The following is an 18,911-nucleotide window of genomic DNA, read 5'->3' as shown; positions in this document are numbered from 1 at the left end:
TTTACTCCCTCTGTGATGAACAGATCGCTATAACATTCATTATTTAGTCCGGACCATCAGATTTCTCCCTCTCTTACACAGGGCCAATAAAAGCTGTATAATAAATACTTATAAAATAAATATTTACGGAGCTTTAGATGGCTGAGCAAACACTTCACAGGACGCATTATCTTTATGAAATGAAGTTTTTCTACGTGAGGAGGCTGAGGTTCACTGGCTGGGACATCAAGCTCACCAGAGACCAAGCCAGAAAACAGACTTTGCTCAACACCTGAGCTCGTGCCAGTTGATCACCCTCCAAATAATATTTTTTTTGCAGTCTCAACCTCGGTCATCAATTTTTTTTAAACTATAAAAGGATGTTCTCAAAATCAAGATTTGGCAGGTAAATAAAAGGTAGAAAATGGGGTAGAAAAGAACTTTTAACAGCAATGTCTGGGGGATGGAAATCCAGGGCATGACTTTGCAACCCTTGCTAAACATCAGCTGAGAGCAGGGAAAGGAGGGTAGGGTGGGGGTAACTGAAAAGCCGAGCATCAGATGAGCCTCAGCAGGGCCGGGGGGAGATCGGTGAGGTCAAAGATGACAAACTTGGGAGAATGGGATACAGAAAGAAATAAAACCTTGTTTTCCTGGCCCTCAAACTGCCAAAGATCTGGAAACTCGGGGGAAACTCATATCATGGGTGTTACGTTAGTGGTGACCTCCAAACCACAACTTCATACACAGCAATTATTTTGTGCAATGCCCTGAACGGCCAAAAAAAAAAGGCAGGCTGCAATGGAGAAATACTATTTTCCTCTCCCAGAAGAACCTGGGTGTTATCTGAACCTTGAGGCCACTTGAGGAGGACGTGGGGCTGGAGCAGAGCTGGGAAACAGAGAACCGCTACTGAGGTGTGATGCTCCAATAGCACCAAAAGAGTCCAAGAGCCACAGCAATGTCTCACCTGAAGTCACCACTCTGAGGGAGGGATAAGACCAAGCTGCACGGAAGAGTTAAGCCCATCCACACTTCACGTGGAGCTTGGTGAAGGACACTCCATCCTCCTGCTGCCCAGAGCAGGCACCGCATCAGGCAGCGCTTGCGGCCACCAGTAACAGCCCCTCATCCAACTTCCACCCCATAGACCGGTGAGATACACGGGGAGGAGAGAACCACCTTTGTTATGTGATGGGGCAGGCTGTGTTTAAGTTAGGATTCCTGCAATAGCAATCTTTCTAGATAAATAAATAGACCATTATTGGTTTGAACTCAAGAGTTTAGAGATAGATTTATGAGCCTGGGTTTTACCATCCAATTAGGGTTTGTGTCTCTTGTACCCTTCCATCGCCTGCTAAAGCATGTCCCCACGCATCACAAGTCATCACTAGATTTCCTCAGCGATCCAGAACAGTTGGTTTTAAATAAAAGCGGCAGAGAAACATCAATAACTGTCTTTATCCAAGGCAGATGTCTAACATTTACCCCTGTTTTGCTTTCTCCCTTTTATTTTCTACACACAGCAGGCAGAGGTGCTTTATCCTTACTCTCGTGGTTGGCTCGGAGAGGAGGCTGCTCTTGCAGAGACCTTTGCAGCCCCTCGGTGCCCAGCATGGCAGCAGCTCTATTTATAGGAGGCACCAGGCTGAAGTCAGACTGCTCGGGGTCAGGCGTTTGCAAACCCCTGGAAATAGTGTTGTCTTCAGACAGAAGGTTTAAAAAAAGATTCTCAATGCACATTGTATTAGATTTCACCAAGGAAAGAAAAAAAAAAAAAGAAAAGAAAAGAAAGGTTAAAATAATCCCACGCTTCTCTCAGATGACTTTGTGGTAGGTATTTTGGTTTCCATAACATCGGGAGAATGCCACAGCAACAATTACATCATGGCTAAATACCGTTCTTGCACACAAAATCTACTACGATTTTAAGAAAAATCCTTGGCAATTACTAGTAGAAATGTGCAGATCTCTCAGCAATCTGGTTCTGGCCTCCTGAGAGCTTTGGAGATAGAAGCAGCCTATCTCCAGATGCAGAAGAGGAACCCTTCCACTTCATGTATCCATCAGCAATAACCCCACTTGTTTTTTCAAATAAACTCTTGTAATGCCCCAAATATCTCAGATAAATTCACAACTCAAGCTATTTTAACCAATTTTGCCATCTTGAAACACAATATTGACTACCCAATCTTTATCTGTAGACCAGTAACTATCATTAAAAAGCAGTTTAATCTTTGGGCCAGGCAGGTAGGAAGGATATTCTCAAGTCCCAAGATGCAAGCGTGTTTTTCACCAGTTTTCTTTCCCCTAAATCCACTCCTCTACTCACAGCGCACAGCTCCAAGGAGAGCAAAGAGTAAATGATTAAACTGTATAAATAAGTCACCCAGAAATTAACGCTCCTGCAGCTGTACAGCTTGTTTATATTTATGGAGAGCAAACTATGCAGAGATGCCCAGATTTTCCCCCAGCAGACCCTGCAGTGCTCCAGACGGATGACGTGCCCCGGCATTAAGGATTGGAACCAGCCCTTTGCAACCGGAGCCTCCGCAACCGCCCCTCCCACCCACACAGCAAATACTGACTTTAACGACTCCATGTGCTTGACAGGTTTATAGGAGAACGCTAATTAGGTCACCGGTTAGAAGTTGGCCCAAGGAGAATTACAGATTGCTGCAATCAGGAGAGCTCTGCGTATACCCCGGGCTCGGGGAGGAGCACCAACCTGCTAAGAAATCCCAGCCCAAGAGCAGGAATTCCCTTACGGATGACGGCACCTCGGCTCCCTCCTGTGAAGCTGCCGAAACCCGAGTGCCCTGAAATCCCAGCTCACGAAGGTTATCGCCTCTCTCCAGCTTTCAAGAAGGGTCTTCCCTCCTCAAGTCCCCTTCTTGAAAGTGTATCAGAAAAAAATAGCTCTATTGGCTATTTTTTTTATGACAGCTTATGGTAAAAGACTCTTGTTCCTAGAAATACAGAGAGGTTTTCCCATTAACTTCTTAAAGTATCTGTTGAGTAAGGTGCACCAGCGTACAAAGACCAGTTAAAAAAATGAAATAAAATGGGTTTGTGCAGCTCTGCTCCACCTTCTTGACTTTAAAAAAAAAGGAAGAGAGATTCAGCAGAGAAGCATTAAACTCAAGCAATCCCCAAACCCCAAATGATCCACTCGGGGCTATATTGCTGATTTTTGACCATGCCCACATTCAAGGAGACTTTCTGACTTTCCAGATCTCTTACAACACTGTCGAGGCCCAAAATGAAACTACTGGTGTTTCTGGGAAGGGCTAGGTTAGTCCTATGGTCTGAGCCAGACTCTGGCCACAGAGCACAGCTCATCAAATGCCAGCTCTACCCAAACTAATGATAAGGAGGATTTCCCTTGACCTCACCCAAAGAATTACTTCACCTGAAGGGAGGGCATGCAGACTGGCTTGAAAAAAAAAGGCATTTTGAAGGTCTATAATGTATTTGCTCTATTATACAGCCCAATTATATGTTGTGCATCCATGAAACAACATGTACTTCAGCAGTTTTCTTGTCCTGCTTGTTGGGAGATAACAAATGATGTTTGGAGAAGCCTCCTCCCACCCTGATTAATGGACTACGCCATCCTGTCCTATATGTTACCTGCTACATTAGGGCCTGCATTTCTGTAATCTCTCTTACAGCTCATTAATTTGAGGCTGGAAAGCAACACCCAGTCTTAACAAACCTAAAGCAAAGCTTAAAGTTCAATCTTTCCTAATGTCCCACAGCAATTGGAGGTCATAAGAATCTCAAGTCTGACCTTGCAGAACACGTATGAGAGTGACATTTTCCCTCCCTCCCTCCCCACAAATGAACACTGGAAAGCAAAAAACCACCAGAGAATTGGGGCAGCATTTTCAACAGATGCTGAAAAATAACTTTTATGTGGTATTAAATGACACAGCAGCAAGTCCAGGCAAAGGCAAGAGAGAAATTCCTCACAGATGAGCCCTCTGAGCACATATCAAGGAGACAACAGGGCAACACTTAAGGTCTTCAGGATGTTTGAGGATACGTTTATCCCAAAATGTTTATTTAAAACCTGCAAATCTGTGCCTGAATTTTATTTTACAGGTAGCACTAGAGTCATACGGCAAATTAGAAATTAAATTTGAATAAGTCAGTGTATGCTCCTTAATTTACAAGGACTAAAGGAACAATTTAAGAACTTGATCAGTGCCAAAACCTCATGTCAACGCTCATTGGCATCAGAGAGTGAGTATTTCCAGACTTACCTGTTCAAGTTTAAAGATGTGTTGGTTAAAGTAGTGCTGCAAGCGTTCGTTGGCAAAGTTAATGCAGAATTGTTCGAAACTATTATTTTCATAGTCTTCAAACCCAAAAATATCAAGTACTCCAATGGATAAAGTCTGCAAGAAAAGGATGAATGCGGATGAGAATAAACCCACACAAAGTAATTGGATTATTTGTATGCAGTACATAATGAAAAGCGTACAAACAGAATTAAATATACTTAATAGCATGACTTTTAATTTTTACTGGAATTGTTGATATTATGCCATCTGGAAGACATCACCTACATCAGAGAAACAACATGTAACATCTGGAGAGATGGCCTTTTTCTAAAAAGAAGTCCTTTTAGAGTTGTTTGGTTTTTTTAATTTATAGATAAATTACCATATTTGAGAAACCTGAACTCAGTTCCAAGGTATTCTATTGGATGTAAGAGAGTATCTATCTTTTGAGGGGGAAAATGGAGTTAGGGTTGGGAAAAAAGGCTCACACCGTGAAGACAGTCCACAGAAACACACCTACAAGGTGAGTACAGGATGTCTAAGCAAACATGCTCCAAGGCTTCTGTATAAACACCTGCACGGAAATAATCCATGGCAACGAAGGAAAGTAAGTCTGGTGGGAAGTAAAATAGTATCAAATAGAAAATATCCACCTTGCATATAAGATGGATCAGATGAATGTCTCCTACTGAGAAGTGTAACCCAGATGGATTGACTTTGGGAAATGTTGAGTTGCTCTCCCTTTCTGAAGGGGAGGTAAAGTAACGCAAAAATGGTAATGCTGCTGAAAAAGAGGGCTCGAATCCATCCCCTGGGTCAGGTTCCCAGATAATTAAAAACTTAGGCAACAGAGTTGTTGAGCAAATAAAACAAAAGCTCCTTTTCTATGCTAACAGCCCAAGAATGTGCTTTCCTTGCCTTCTGTGCCCTTTGAAGACTCAGCTGCTGCTTGCCTTGAATGAAGGTCACTGGGCAGGGAGGGGAACCAAGCCTCATTCCCCATGGATGCTGTCCCAGGGCCCCGTGCTCCGGCACAGCCATCCCGGCGCCTGCCGCCAGGACAGAGTAATGCTGCTCTCCATGAGGAGCCAAACTGTCCTCCCAGCCCAGCATCTCCAACCATGGCAGCAGGACAGCCTATCCTAAGTCAACATGGCTCTTCTGTAGTCTGTCACTCTTTTCTACCAGCGCCCACGGTTTTGGGATGAGGCAGATGGAAAGGCACCTCCGTGCTCCCTTTACTTCACGGGCAAGAGATGTGTAAAGAGGTACCCATCCAATTATTTTTTTTTTAATCCATTGACACTATGAAGCCTCACAGGTCAACTTTTAGAAGTTCACAATAGAAAAGTGTTTTCTTTTGTTAAATCCATACCCACAACATAAATTGCAGGATTTGGTGAGTTACAGCTCTAAATTGCCTTTTTTTCCATCACTTTGATGATTTTGTAAACCTCAACCATGCCCCACACCAGCTTTTTCTACAAATTGAAGAGCCAAAGCCTGTTTGGTCTCTCTAGACAGACATCTTGAGATGCTCATCAAGATGTGGGTGCACCAAGTTTTTCTATGTTGGCAAAATGAGACCAAGACCATGATGAATTCACAACTTGCTTTGCAACCTCCTGGCTCCCTCCTCTCCACCCAAACCAACCCCATTCCCCCCACACCAGCCAGGCAAGGGGTGGCAGTGGACCCCTGGACATACGTATAGCCCACAGGCAAGTGCAACCCATCACTCCCCAGCTCAGACTATCCTTCCTTCCCTTAATGGGAGTAGAAATGTGGATCTTCCTCCTTCGTGTAGTTACTGATTTTCATCAAACTTGAGCCCTCTTCCTGTTGGATGGATATGGTCAACCCATGGGAAGATGTATGCTCCTTAATTTACAAGGACTAAAGGGACAATTTAAGAACTTGATCAGTGCCAAAACCTCATGTCAACGCTCATTGGCATCAGAGAGTGAGTATTTCCAGACTTACCTGTTCAAGTTTAAAGATGTGTTGGTTAAAGTAGTGCTGCAAGCGTTCGTTGGCAAAGTTAATGCAGAATTGTTCGAAACTATTATTTTCATAGTCTTCAAACCCAAAAATATCAAGTACTCCAATGGATAAAGTCTGCAAGAAAAGGATGAATGCGGATGAGAATAAAACCACACAAAGTAATTGGATTATTTGTATGCAGTACATAATGAAAAGCGTACAAACAGAATTAAATATACTTAATAGCATGACTTTTAATTTTTACTGGAATTGTTGATATTATGCCATCTGGAAGACATCACCTACATCAGAGAAACAACATGTAACATCTGGAGAGATGGCCTTTTTCTAAAAAGAAGTCCTTTTAGAGTTGTTTGGTTTTTTTAATTTATAGATAAATTACCATATTTGAGAAACCTGAACTCAGTTCCAAGGTATTCTATTGGATGTAAGAGAGTATCTATCTTTTGAGGGGGAAAATGGAGTTAGGGTTGGGAAAAAAGGCTCACACCGTGAAGACAGTCCACAGAAACACACCTACAAGGTGAGTACAGGATGTCTAAGCAAACATGCTCCAAGGCTTCTGTATAAACACCTGCACGGAAATAATCCATGGCAACGAAGGAAAGTAAGTCTGGTGGGAAGTAAAATAGTATCAAATAGAAAATATCCACCTTGCATATAAGATGGATCAGATGAATGTCTCCTACTGAGAAGTGTAACCCAGATGGATTGACTTTGGGAAATGTTGAGTTGCTCTCCCTTTCTGAAGGGGAGGTAAAGTAACGCAAAAATGGTAATGCTGCTGAAAAAGAGGGCTCAAATCCATCCCCTGAGTCAGGTTCCCAGATAATTAAAAACTTAGGCAACAGAGTTGTTGAGCAAATAAAACAAAAGCTCCTTTTCTATGCTAACAGCCCAAGAATGTGCTTTCCTTGCCTTCTGTGCCCTTTGAAGACTCAGCTGCTGCTTGCCTTGAATGAAGGTCACTGGGCAGGGAGGGGAACCAAGCCTCATTCCCCATGGATGCTGTCCCAGGGCCCCGTGCTCCGGCACAGCCATCCCGGCGCCTGCCGCCAGGACAGAGTAATGCTGCTCTCCATGAGGAGCCAATCTGTCCTCCCAGCCCAGCATCTCCAACCATGGCAGCAGGACAGCCTATCCTAAGTCAACATGGCTCTTCTGTAGTCTGTCACTCTTTTCTACCAGCGCCCACGGTTTTGGGATGAGGCAGATGGAGAGGCACCTCCGTGCTCCCTTTAGTTCACGGGCAAGAGATGTGTAAAGAGGTACCCATCCAATTATTTTTTTTTTAATCCATTGACACTATGAAGCCTCACAGGTCAACTTTTAGAAGTTCACAATAGAAAAGTGTTTTCTTTTGTTAAATCCATACCCACAACATAAATTGCAGGATTTGGTGAGTTACAGCTCTAAATTGCCTTTTTTTCCATCACTTTGATGATTTTGTAAACCTCAACCATGCCCCACACCAGCTTTTTCTACAAATTGAAGAGCCAAAGCCTGTTTGGTCTCTCTAGACAGACATCTTGAGATGCTCATCAAGATGTGGGTGCACCAAGTTTTTCTATGTTGGCAAAATGAGACCAAGACCATGATGAATTCACAACTTGCTTTGCAACCTCCTGGCTCCCTCCTCTCCACCCAAACCAACCCCATTCCCCCCATACCAGCCAGGCAAGGGGTGGCAGTGGACCCCTGGACATACGTATAGCCCACAGGCAAGTGCAACCCATCACTCCCCAGCTCAGACTATCCTTCCTTCCCTTAATGGGAGTAGAAATGTGGATCTTCCTCCTTCGTGTAGTTACTGATTTTCATCAAACTTGAGCCCTCTTCCTGTTGGATGGATATGGTCAACCCATGGGAAGAGGGACATGTCACATGGGGATGTGACAGCAGATAAATCTCATCGACACAGGGAGCCAGGGTGAAAAACAACCTCAGTAGGTATAAATTCTGCTGCAACTTCCAAACCTGTAAGTGACGCTTCTGTTAAAAGAAGTATTTGATTCTGTGATTCTAAGTAATTAATAGTTAGTTACAAATAATACTCAGACTGTGCCTACCTAGCTAGCCTGTGACCATCAGAAAAGGAGGGAAGAGCCTGAAGGACACATGCACAGAGAGGTCCATCAGCAGTTCGTTAGTGAATCACAATCTGGGGTCTAACCAAAGCCGTCTCACTTATACATGGGCTCTGTTCATACCTTACAATTAAGTAAATAAAAATATTAAGCAAGGTAAAAGCACTAGCACTGGTCAAATGAACCAAATCTCAAGCAGGGAGGAGAAACACCTCCACCTCAGAAGAACCTGCGAGCCGCCAGGCACCCCGGTTTTAATTTTATTGGTCTTATCTGCACTCTGGATTTCAGAAGACTACCTTCCCGAGATGAGTCTAACCGCCAGGAATTAAAACCAGACTATCCCCAAGTCTCTCTATGCTGCAGTTTGTCCGTTTTCAACTGACCACGTAACGTGGGAGGAAAATATTCCTTCTGTGCTCGACTCCTGACCAGGGAACCACCTACGGCCGGAACAGAGAGAGCTGCTGTGGGCAGAGCGGCCACCCGGCTCCTGAGTGGAAGCTTTGTACGATAGGGACTCCGGCTACCGGAACAAGTGAAAACACTAGTTAAAAAAATCATTAAAGCACAATGACAAGACTCCAACCCATTTTCCCAAGAGGTCTTTGGCTACTTTATCCTTCATCCAGGCTTTTTCTCCCTATTCCAGGGCCAGACTCTGCCTCCTCACCCCCACCCATGCCACAAGGATGACTACTGAAGGCCCTTGGCCAGCTTCCCAGACATTTGCATCACTTGGCAAAAAGCCCATGAGAAACAGCCGTTGGACCAGAAGATGGAAAATGGGAAGCCACTGGACCAAGGACTGAGCCTGGCAGAGGGATTTGCTCTCACTCGCTGCTTCCCAAGGGCCAAGCATCCTTCTCCTGCTTGTCCCAACGAACGTGGCAACCCTTTTGTTCACAGATATAGTCATTAAACGACAGCTTAACAAGCAGAAAAAACCAGATTTCAAGTAAGAATTCTTCTTAAACTCTTTGCATAATGAGCAGCTCATATTTTATCTATATTACACATGGAAAAAGTGATGATGGGAACATGAAAAAGTCACTTTTTCTCATCTATGACGCTGACGATCCATTCGCATTGCCCTTGTGTAAGCAAATCCCGACCCCACCACCCCACCACTGGGCAAGCTTCTCCCCATAATTCACAAGAGCTCCCAAAATTGCCCTAGATAAAAGTATCTATGGCACTACATAAAAACAAGACTTAGAAGACAGAACGCTCACACTTCCAGAATTCTTAGGGAATTCCCAACACCCACCCTGCTGACACTCCATGGGCACAGTTAAGCCCCTGCCAGGAGTGAACACTTTAAACAGGGTTTTCAAGCTCTCACAAACAGAATTTAATATGAAATTGCTAAGCAGAAAAATTTTCCCCTTTTTTTCAATGACAGTCCATTTACCATGTTGAAACGGCTACAAAATATATTTTAATGTGTGCACATAAGTACGTTTATAAAGCAAAATAGGACAGTTACATATAGAAAAAACAGCTATTTTAGCTCTAAAATAATCCCATTAAAAAGATTATATTTTGAAGCTGTCTTTTCATAAGTTTTTGCTGAAACACAAAATTAAACAAGCTCTGACAGGTAAAATTAAAAAAAAAAATTTAAATTCTGCACTTAGCAAAATCACTGTAGGTATCAAACTGTGCGTACAAGATGAGGACGGTTAATTCTGCCATGGTTGTTCCACGGGGAAAACCAGCATTTTTCTCCCATCGCTATGTGGATAACCCCCAGACACCTCCAGAATACAAATTTTAAGATGTGGAGTTTTTTTGCAGAGTTTCATGCCAGGGAAATCAGGGCAGAGCTCTGCAGTGAATCAGGCGTTTGCCCTCTGCTGCAGGAGGCGGCATCGCAGACTTCCCGAAAGAAAGAGGTCAAGGCATTTAAATTGGTAAAACTTTTAAAAATGAGAAATTGGGAATTTATGGCTATTTTTCCTGCTTTCTGGACAGAAAAAAAATAAACCTCATGGTACCTACGCAAAAGGGTTATATCAATTTTTCCATTATAGAGAATATTAAGCAGCCCAAATTTACGAATACAGATTCATTTCTTACAGCAAGGTGAAAAAATTTATTTCATTGAGGTACGTGCAAATGACATTATTTTGTTAAACTGCCTGACAAAAGCAGGTAATCTTAAAATTAAGTTTGCAGTTCAATATTTAAAGAAAATAATCAAAGGAATTTTACATTTACAAATCTTGTAATTCTTCAGTTTCAAATTCACACTTTGAATGAGTGTCATAAGGAAATCATACTAAGTTACTTATTTAGACCTCAATTAGCAAAGTCTAGTTTATATGTAAACGTTGTTCCTTTATCAAAACTAACTTTGAAAATTACCAAGTAGGCAGCACGGACCAGCCTGTAGCAGACGACTGTATTACCTAGTATGTCAAATTTATAGCAAAATTCCTGTAACTAAAAGTGTAGGTCTACAAAGATTTTTAATATTTGGACTAATCCTGGGGTAGGAACCACTTTCTGGTTGAGATGATAAAACTGACCTCATGCTTTTCTAAAAATGTCACAGTCATGACATTTAAACACCGAGCACGAGTTTTAAGGGCTTTTGGCAAATGACAGTCTTCATTCACGTGCTCTCCAATTCCCAAACCACCAATAAATAGCGATCGCTGGAGCTGATTTATGTCACCCCAAACGCACGTTGATGATGTCATTCCACCAGGGAGGTATATTTTGGCAATCACAAATAGCTTTGCTTCCAATTCTGGGGAAAAAGTCTTTTTTATTATTATTTTTTTACTTTTTATCTGTTTTTAAAAAAAAATTTATTATTTTTTTTTACAATATTCCAAAGCCAATAGTGTAAACCCCTCCCAAAAAACCCATCACCACTAAATCTACAAGGATTACTCCAATATAAATCACCACAACTGACATCATGACCTATTGTGTAAAGTGGGAGACAGTGATTTGCTACAAATTTGGAAATTGGGACCTAAAAATAATGAACGGATACACATTAAACTCATTGCATGTTCAGCAATTTTTACTCTCTTTGAGGCCAGATAGCCAAACAATTAACTAGTTGATTAAATTTAAATGAATTTTCTTCATGACCATGAACTCTTCCTGAATTCAGCCATGAATTTTTGTCATGGCCATGACCTGGCATGCACCATGATCACCACGTACACAGCACCCCACCTGAAAACAGCAGCAGGGTTATTCAGGTAGAAATGAAGACAATTCACAAGAACCAAATGGGAAAAGCTTAGAAAAAACCTCTTGGAAGAAAAGCCTTTTGGTCCACCCTGGTTTACACTCCATCATCGTTTTAAGCAGCGAGACGGACTCCTAACAATTCTTAACCTAATTTATGGAAGGAGAATTAAATAAGAGACTCTCTGAGGTTTAGTAATCTAGTTCTCAAGAGGAGGAGAAGTCTCCGACCTCATTAATAAAGGTCAAATTTCAGACAGTTTGTAGGGGATCATGAGAAGATAAAAGAAGCTAAAAGGGACAGAGAGAAGACTGAGGAAAACAGAGTTGGAGTGAAACTGATACACAGCAGCATTGCTATGAGCATAAAACAAGCAGTATCAAATAACTTATTCACAGCTCTCTGCTGAAATAATACGCTACGAATCCTGTCAGCAAGCGAGATAAGCCAAATCCCACTGTGTTTTCCCAAAATAATTCACTGTACATTTAACTAAATTTGGATATCAAAGGTCTGATTTACATCTTCCAAATACTTGCTTGAAAAACAGTGGAAGAAGGACTGCCGGGTGTTTATTTTTTTTACCCAGCTTCATCTTTTGATCTTCTCCTTACTGCTGACATCAAATAAACACACATATTGGGATATGAAAATTGTCTCCATTCCCATTATCCCAAGTTCTCTTGGGGCATGGTCTTTGTTAGGATCTAGGTCTTCTTCCCACCTATCACCAAACCACATGGTCCATCAGCAATTAAATAGTCTTAACTAGCTATAAATAGCCTTCTTGGCAAACGCAGCCTGCACCCTGGAGTATTACGGCCACCACCAGTTTGATTGAGCATGAGTTTTGGTCAATGAGGTTGCCCTAGATGGTTTCTTCTGCAACCTCCAGCCTTCATACCAAAGCCCCAAGCTACCACCAACCAGGTGGATGGGAGCTCTGGTTAAGCCAACTCCTGTGAAGGCTAGACAAGCTCTCCGCAAGTGTTTTTATAGGTCTGTTGCGGTTAAGCCAACTCCTGTGAAGGCTAGACAAGTGTTTTTATAGGTCTGTTGCATATGACCACTGAAATAAAAATTTATGCTCGTGAAGAGATACGTTTTCATATTCATTTTTCTTATCAACTCCAGCTGCAGGTCTCCTCCCATACACACTCTGAATTCAGATGGGTTTGAGTCTTATTTTACCTCTGCTTAACATGACTGTCATATAAGCGAGCCCTCTGCCAAAAATCCATTATCTGACAACCTTCTGAACCTTCACCGCCTGCAGGATTATTTCAAAATATATCTTAAAAGTCAGAGGAATATCGGTGGCACGTGTGGGCTGGGATTAAGCCAGGATATTTGGTGCAGGGCAAGTCACATATTGCTCACTCGCTGCAAACTCAGGAGTCAACAACCTTTCGTGGGGAGGTGCAAGTCTGTTCTTCTTTCATAAACCAGAGACTTGGTGTGTTTGGGAGATTTTTTGAGGGAGCTGGTAGATGCCAACAAGCACACATCATCCAAGTGCTGAGATCTTGCCTTGCAGCGAGGACCTAATCCCAGGGTCCGGAGATGCCCCTGCTCCCAAGGCCACCTTCCAGTGACTCGTTGGGTGTTGCCCAACCTCAAGAGGGAGGTTAAGAAGAACCTATACCCTCATCTGGGGTTTCTCCAAGCACAAGCTGAAAAGGATTTCAACAGGGTTGTGAAGTGGTAGGAAAAACCAAATTAATTGGCATCAGCTTAGTTCCTCCAGGGCAGAGAAGGGTGGTAATTGCTGGCTGGTGTCTCTGTGGCAGCCCCAGAACCCGGGATGCCCTTGGCCACTTGCTGGCAGCCACGTTATTCCTTGAGGGCAAAGGAGCAGCTATTCCCAGCCCTGCCCAGTCCAGGCAGGTGCTTCTCCTCCCTCCGTGCTGGAAGGACCCCAAATCAGGGGCTACAAAAAGGGGCAAGAGAGTGATGCTGTAGAACAACTCGAGAGAAAATTGGCTAGTCAATGTTTAACGAAGCTGCTCTCTGCAATGCACATAAACCTCTCTACCCATAAACCAGGCAGGATTGGTGTATTTTCATGTTTTCTGGGAGACCTGTGAAAATCAATCGGTGTTTGTAGAGGATGCTGAAGATAAACCTAGTCACGCTCCTGGCTCTAGAAGTATATATTTCTCGGTATTTTGTGCACTACCTTCCTGTTTTGGAAAGCCTGGCCCCTGTACAGCCCAGGAGCACCTCGCTGGCTCTGGCCACCAGCAGGAGCCTGCACGTTCCTGCGGCTCCGGGGCCTGGGCCTTTGCCAGTGAAGGCGGATCCGCTCCGGTGCAAGGGCAACGCCGCTCCTGGCTCCAGGCACTTGCTGCCTGACCCCAATCTTAGGGCTACAGCGTGCAATTTTGGGCAAAACAAACAGGTCAGAAAATTGGGAATTCATAAGATAATATAGGGCAAGGGGAAGGTGGTTAGGCTGCACCAGAGTCTTGGCTGGAAGGAGCAGAGGGTTAATAGGCGGCGGCGATGCTGGGAAACAGCACGAGTTTGGGCTGTTCTGGCTTTTACCTGCTGAGATTTGAGGTTGGGAACCAAAGTTTAATGGCCCATAAACACCTACTGTTGTGCCCTGCTACTACAGACATGCTGACTAAGCAAGCAATAGTATCCTAGTCTGATTTTGTATTTAAATACTACAGAGCGGATAATATTTTTTAAAAATCCTTGGATCATTAAAAAAATAATAATTAAGTAGCACTTAAGATGTATTTCTTTGTCAAAACGAATCCACCTTTCCTGCTTCCCCAAATACACAAACAGTGGTGCTTTTTTTTCCCTGACAGCAGAGACAAAACTTTTGATGACTTGAAAAAAAAAACAACTCAGGAAAGAAGACAAGATTTTTGGTAAAATATTAAACACAGAGAGAAGAAGCGTGTGCAGTCAGAAGACACGCTGGATGTTACCCACTTTAACAACCTTTCTTGTCAGACGAGCATATTACCAAATTTTATGCCCATGTATTTATTTCCAGTCTATAATTACACTCCACAAGCATTTCTATGGAGTTAAATAAAGGAGCAGCTACGCTGCAAGCCTCTGCAACTTTGGTCCTACGGCATAATTCAAACATAATGTCAGTGCTTAGCAAAACAATCCTCCTTTTGGCAGCTGCAGCTTCAGCTGGGATGTACAACACCCCTACCCCCAAAAAAAACCCAACACATGCTGCTGGGCCATGCCCCAAATTTCCAAGCCAAGGGAAATTGAGCCGCAAGCGCCCGCGTGTGTGGACGCCTCCCTACACCCGCGCTTTTGGGGGTCAGCATCTCCCCACCACGAGGAACCCAGATGAACACATGAGAGGTTTTGGAAAGGATGTCCTGGGTCATGGCATCCAGCCCCGCTATCACAGGAAACATCATGTCATCTCGTCCATAAATTCTTTGGGAAAGCGGTTCGGCACCGTGCCGGCTTCGCTCTTTCCATGGCTGCCTTTTTTCCCCCTAACTTCACTTTTCTGCTTGTTACAGTCGTGCTATCTCAGTACCTAGCAACACCAGAACTAGTTCATCTTTTCTAATTATTTTTATCGAGCCATTTCATCAAAACACCTTGCATTAGCAAGATTTCCCATTTTTCCCCTCAATTATATATGGTCCTATAGTTTCAGACACAAAATGAAAATTATTTGGCATCGCTCCTGGAGGGGGAGGAGGAACAGGCTTTGGTGGCCACAACAAAACCTCTTCCCCAGCTGCTTTGAGAAGATATTATTCAAGGTGCTTCACCCTTCCCAGCTCAGCAAACACCACTTAAAATAATGATGTACTCGGTGTAAAATATAAACTGAGAAAAAATTAACTTTATGTTAAGCAACGTGCTGTTAGGAGCTCGGGCAATGTTTTAACCTGTAGTTACTTATTTTAAAAACCCAAGAGTGCAGCCAAAAGAGCCAGCAAGATGTTACCTTGGTGTTTTCCTCCATGTCCTTTGAGTTGAGGAGCGCGTGGTTAATTCTGAACACTATCCAGTCGAACAGGGCGCTGTACAAGGATTTAGCCATGGAGTTTCGCACGGTCACAGCCTGAAAGAGAAAAAGAAAAAAGGGGATTGGAAATGATTCCTGCTCTGCACTAAAATGGGTTTTGCTTCTCAAGCTCCCACATCCAACATTCATATTTCTCCCTTGCCAAAGCTTTTGTCTACTATTTTAATTTACGCCGCGTACGCCAACAGCCCTGACGCCATCGAGAGCTGGTTGCAATCCCAGGGCCATGAGATGTGCCCCTGACTTTGGCTTGGTTTCTTTTGGTGCATTCAAGCGGATGATGCAGGAGATGACACCGTAAATCCCATCACTGGCAGCAAAAAGAAAATCATAACAATAAAAAAAAAATATATATATAAAAATATGCATCTGACTTGACCAAGATCCTTGCAGAGTTTATCTGGGGAGAAGGAAAGAGGGTGGATATTGCACGGTAACGACAGCAAACGATGTGAGAGCCCACGCTGGAGCAGGCAGTGCCTGGTACCAGCACCAGGCTTGCAAAGAGGGAGGCCAAAACCTTTATAGTAAATCTGTGAATGTTACTGAGAACTTGAAGTTTTCCAGGTACTGCCAAGAGGAGTTACAAATCACAGCAGGCAGATCCACTGCTCCTCCAACAGCTCTCCTAGAAAAGGGAATAATACCTCTGTAGTGCCATCCCCACCACGGTGCTCTTGGCCTCGGCGCAAAGAGATTTTGATTGATCAACAGTGATGAAAACCAAGATCGAAGGAGGATTTGACCTGGGCTGCGTTTTCCCCAACACGCATGTTTTGGGACAGGCACCTATATGTGTAACCATAAAGCAGTAATTCATATACAAGGACTATCTTTATTCTTGCTGCTTGTGATTCTTGATTTAAATTATTACCTTGAGTTGTATTGCAGTGCTTGGTACATACTAACCCCTTAAAATCTTACGATACCAGCCATGACTGTTCAATTTTGGTTCATTTTAGCCACTGTACAAGAATAAACAAGGAAAAAGAAAGTTCACGCTTAACTATTTCACTAAAACCTTCAACTATAACAAACTGCTGGCTTGTCACACATTCCCTTGAAATCCTTCTCACCAATCCTCCCATTGAGGTACATCCTCCCAGTGGCCTTATTTCAGTGGCCCAGAGCAAAAGCATAAAGCTCATGTACCATTGTTTATCTTCCATTAGCTTGTTCCCACCTCTTTTTCCTTGGACTTTTTGTAATCGTATCGTTAGGGTGATTTCATGCTGTTCTGTTTTGCTCTTAACATGCAATTAATTGGGTCCACAGCATTGCTTTCTCTCCCTCGTGAGTTGGAAGAGGAGAAGGCAGTGACATGGTCCATGACTCCTGCCATCATCTCAACCACAACAGCCTGAGGATGCTCACAAGCTCAGAGTGTCCATAAACCTCCGAAAGCTGCTAATCATTGAATAAAACGCTGTTGGATAAGCCCCGCTGCACGGATAATTACAAAATATTGCAACGATTAAGAAGGAATTACTTGCTTGCCCCAAAAAAATCATTGCTACAAACCAAAAACAATCATACAATGAAAATACATGAGCAACGAGACCGAAAGGATTTGTTGTAGCACAGACCAAAATAGCACGTTTAAAGACTGAGCGTGAGCTGTTGAAATGTCTGAGTTATCCAATAAGTGCTGGAAAGGGGCCAGCATTTAGAAATACAAACAGGTCTACTTTCCAGTAACTCGCTTTTCTTCAGTAAAGGTTTTGGGGAGGATTTTTTTGCTATTTTTATTACAAGCAACGTGGGTTGGTTAGGGCTTTTTTTGCTGGTCATTCTATTTATTATTATTTACTATTATTTCTATAGATTAGATACCAGAAAGAAATTATAATGTGAGGGTGGTGAGGCACTGGAACAGGTTGCCCAGAGAAGCTGTGGCTGCCCCATCCCTGGAGGGGTTCAAGGCCAGGTTGGAGGGGCCTTGGAGCAACCTGGGCTGGTGGGAGGTGTCCCTGCCCAGGGCAGAGGGGGTTGGAACTTGATGATCTTTAAGGTCCCCTCCAACTCTGACCATTCTATGATTCTATTTTTTAGATTTTCAAAAATGTGGGGGAATATTTCAGTGATGAAAAGAACATTTCAGGATCAATTCTCTAACCCCATGCTCTATCTCAGCTTGTTTAATTGGATAAAGATGAAAAACAATCAGTGCCTCAGTCATACCAGAAAAATCAGTCTCTGGGGAAAGACACAGGCCAAGACCCAGGAATGCTTCTCGCTGCCGCAATGCTTTGTCCCAGCGCAAACCAGCCCAATTAACTGCTCCAACACAAAGGTGTGCAATTAAAAATGAAAACCATTTCAATTTAAAGCCAATGAAGAACGGCATGGTTTCCTCTCTACAGTCACATATGGGTTTATATATCACAACACCTTTCCTTTCCCTTTTATCAGAGGTTACACGGGATGTGCAGGAGTTTACCGCTGAATTTTCCCCTTTTTTTCTAAAATAGATGAGGATATCGTTAAGGATGCACCACCCCAGCACTGCCCAGTGCCCTCCAGGGATGTGCAGGGCAAGCGACAACCCATCGCTCTCTTCTGCCCACGATGGGCAGGCCCGTGACGAGCCGCTCTCCTCGCTACACTTGGGATCCCAAAACATGATCAACGGCCCCAATCTCAAATTTTTCAATGGCTATTTATAGAAGTGATGGCTGTATCATAAGAACTGGTAGGAAACTCCTGGCAAAGCAATGTGTAGGGAATATAGGAGGGGGTGGAGCACATGTACACATGGATCTCATTTGCAAATTTGTTGGCTCCTTATAAGCCAATTTCTTTTCTCTGGAGGAGACAAACGCAGAGAACTCCCAGACAGATGCACCGTCACAGCAGAGTCACAGCGGTGGGACCAGCACTTCACCCCACATGCTCCCCAAGCCAATGGACCTGGGATGCTTGGGGTGCCTCATCCTATGTGCGGTCTCCTCCCAGCAGGATTTCCACCGCACACACAGAAAAGAACACCCAAGGGTGGTTTCCAACACCCAAGTTGCTCCAGTGTCACCCCAAAACCAGCTCTCCAAGCTGGTGAGCACCACGAGGGACCTGTCCGTGGGGAGCGATGTCCACCAGCGCTGGGAAAGAAGTCCGCAGTACCCAAACCAGCAGCAGCTTTCTAAAATGAGATATTTTTAACTAGCCTGAAGAGTTGAGGACAGCACTTTGCCTTCACGTAACATACATTCAGAAAATAGCAGCAGAGACATTATTTTATATGACTCAAGTTTTTGTTTTGTTTGAGTTGGTTTTTTTGTTCATTTCAATAAAGTTATTATTCTTTAGAA

The 18,911-nt window shown here is 43.4% G+C and overlaps 1 protein-coding gene across 5 annotated transcripts in view; it reads right to left on the bottom strand.

The window, feature by feature from the left end:
* Nucleotides 1-18,911, bottom strand: part of MYO9A (myosin IXA) — a 211,353-nt gene that overhangs the window by 64,809 nt on the left and 127,633 nt on the right. For all 5 annotated transcript variants that reach the window (XM_014959797.1, XM_014959799.1, XM_014959798.1 and 2 more), the window contains exons 10-11: nt 15,523-15,639; nt 6,252-6,386 (exon numbers count right to left, since the gene is read on the bottom strand). In XM_014959797.1, coding sequence (XP_014815283.1) covers nt 6,252-6,386; nt 15,523-15,639 — 252 coding nt within the window. The remainder of the gene's footprint in view (nt 1-6,251; nt 6,387-15,522; nt 15,640-18,911) is intronic.

Source organism: Calidris pugnax, unplaced genomic scaffold, assembly GCF_001431845.1.
Source record: "Calidris pugnax isolate Ruff unplaced genomic scaffold, ASM143184v1 scaffold491, whole genome shotgun sequence".
In the NCBI taxonomy this organism is placed as follows: Eukaryota; Metazoa; Chordata; class Aves; order Charadriiformes; family Scolopacidae; genus Calidris; species Calidris pugnax.
Note: the sequence above shows the minus strand (reverse complement) of the source record. Positions and strands in the feature narration are given on the sequence as shown.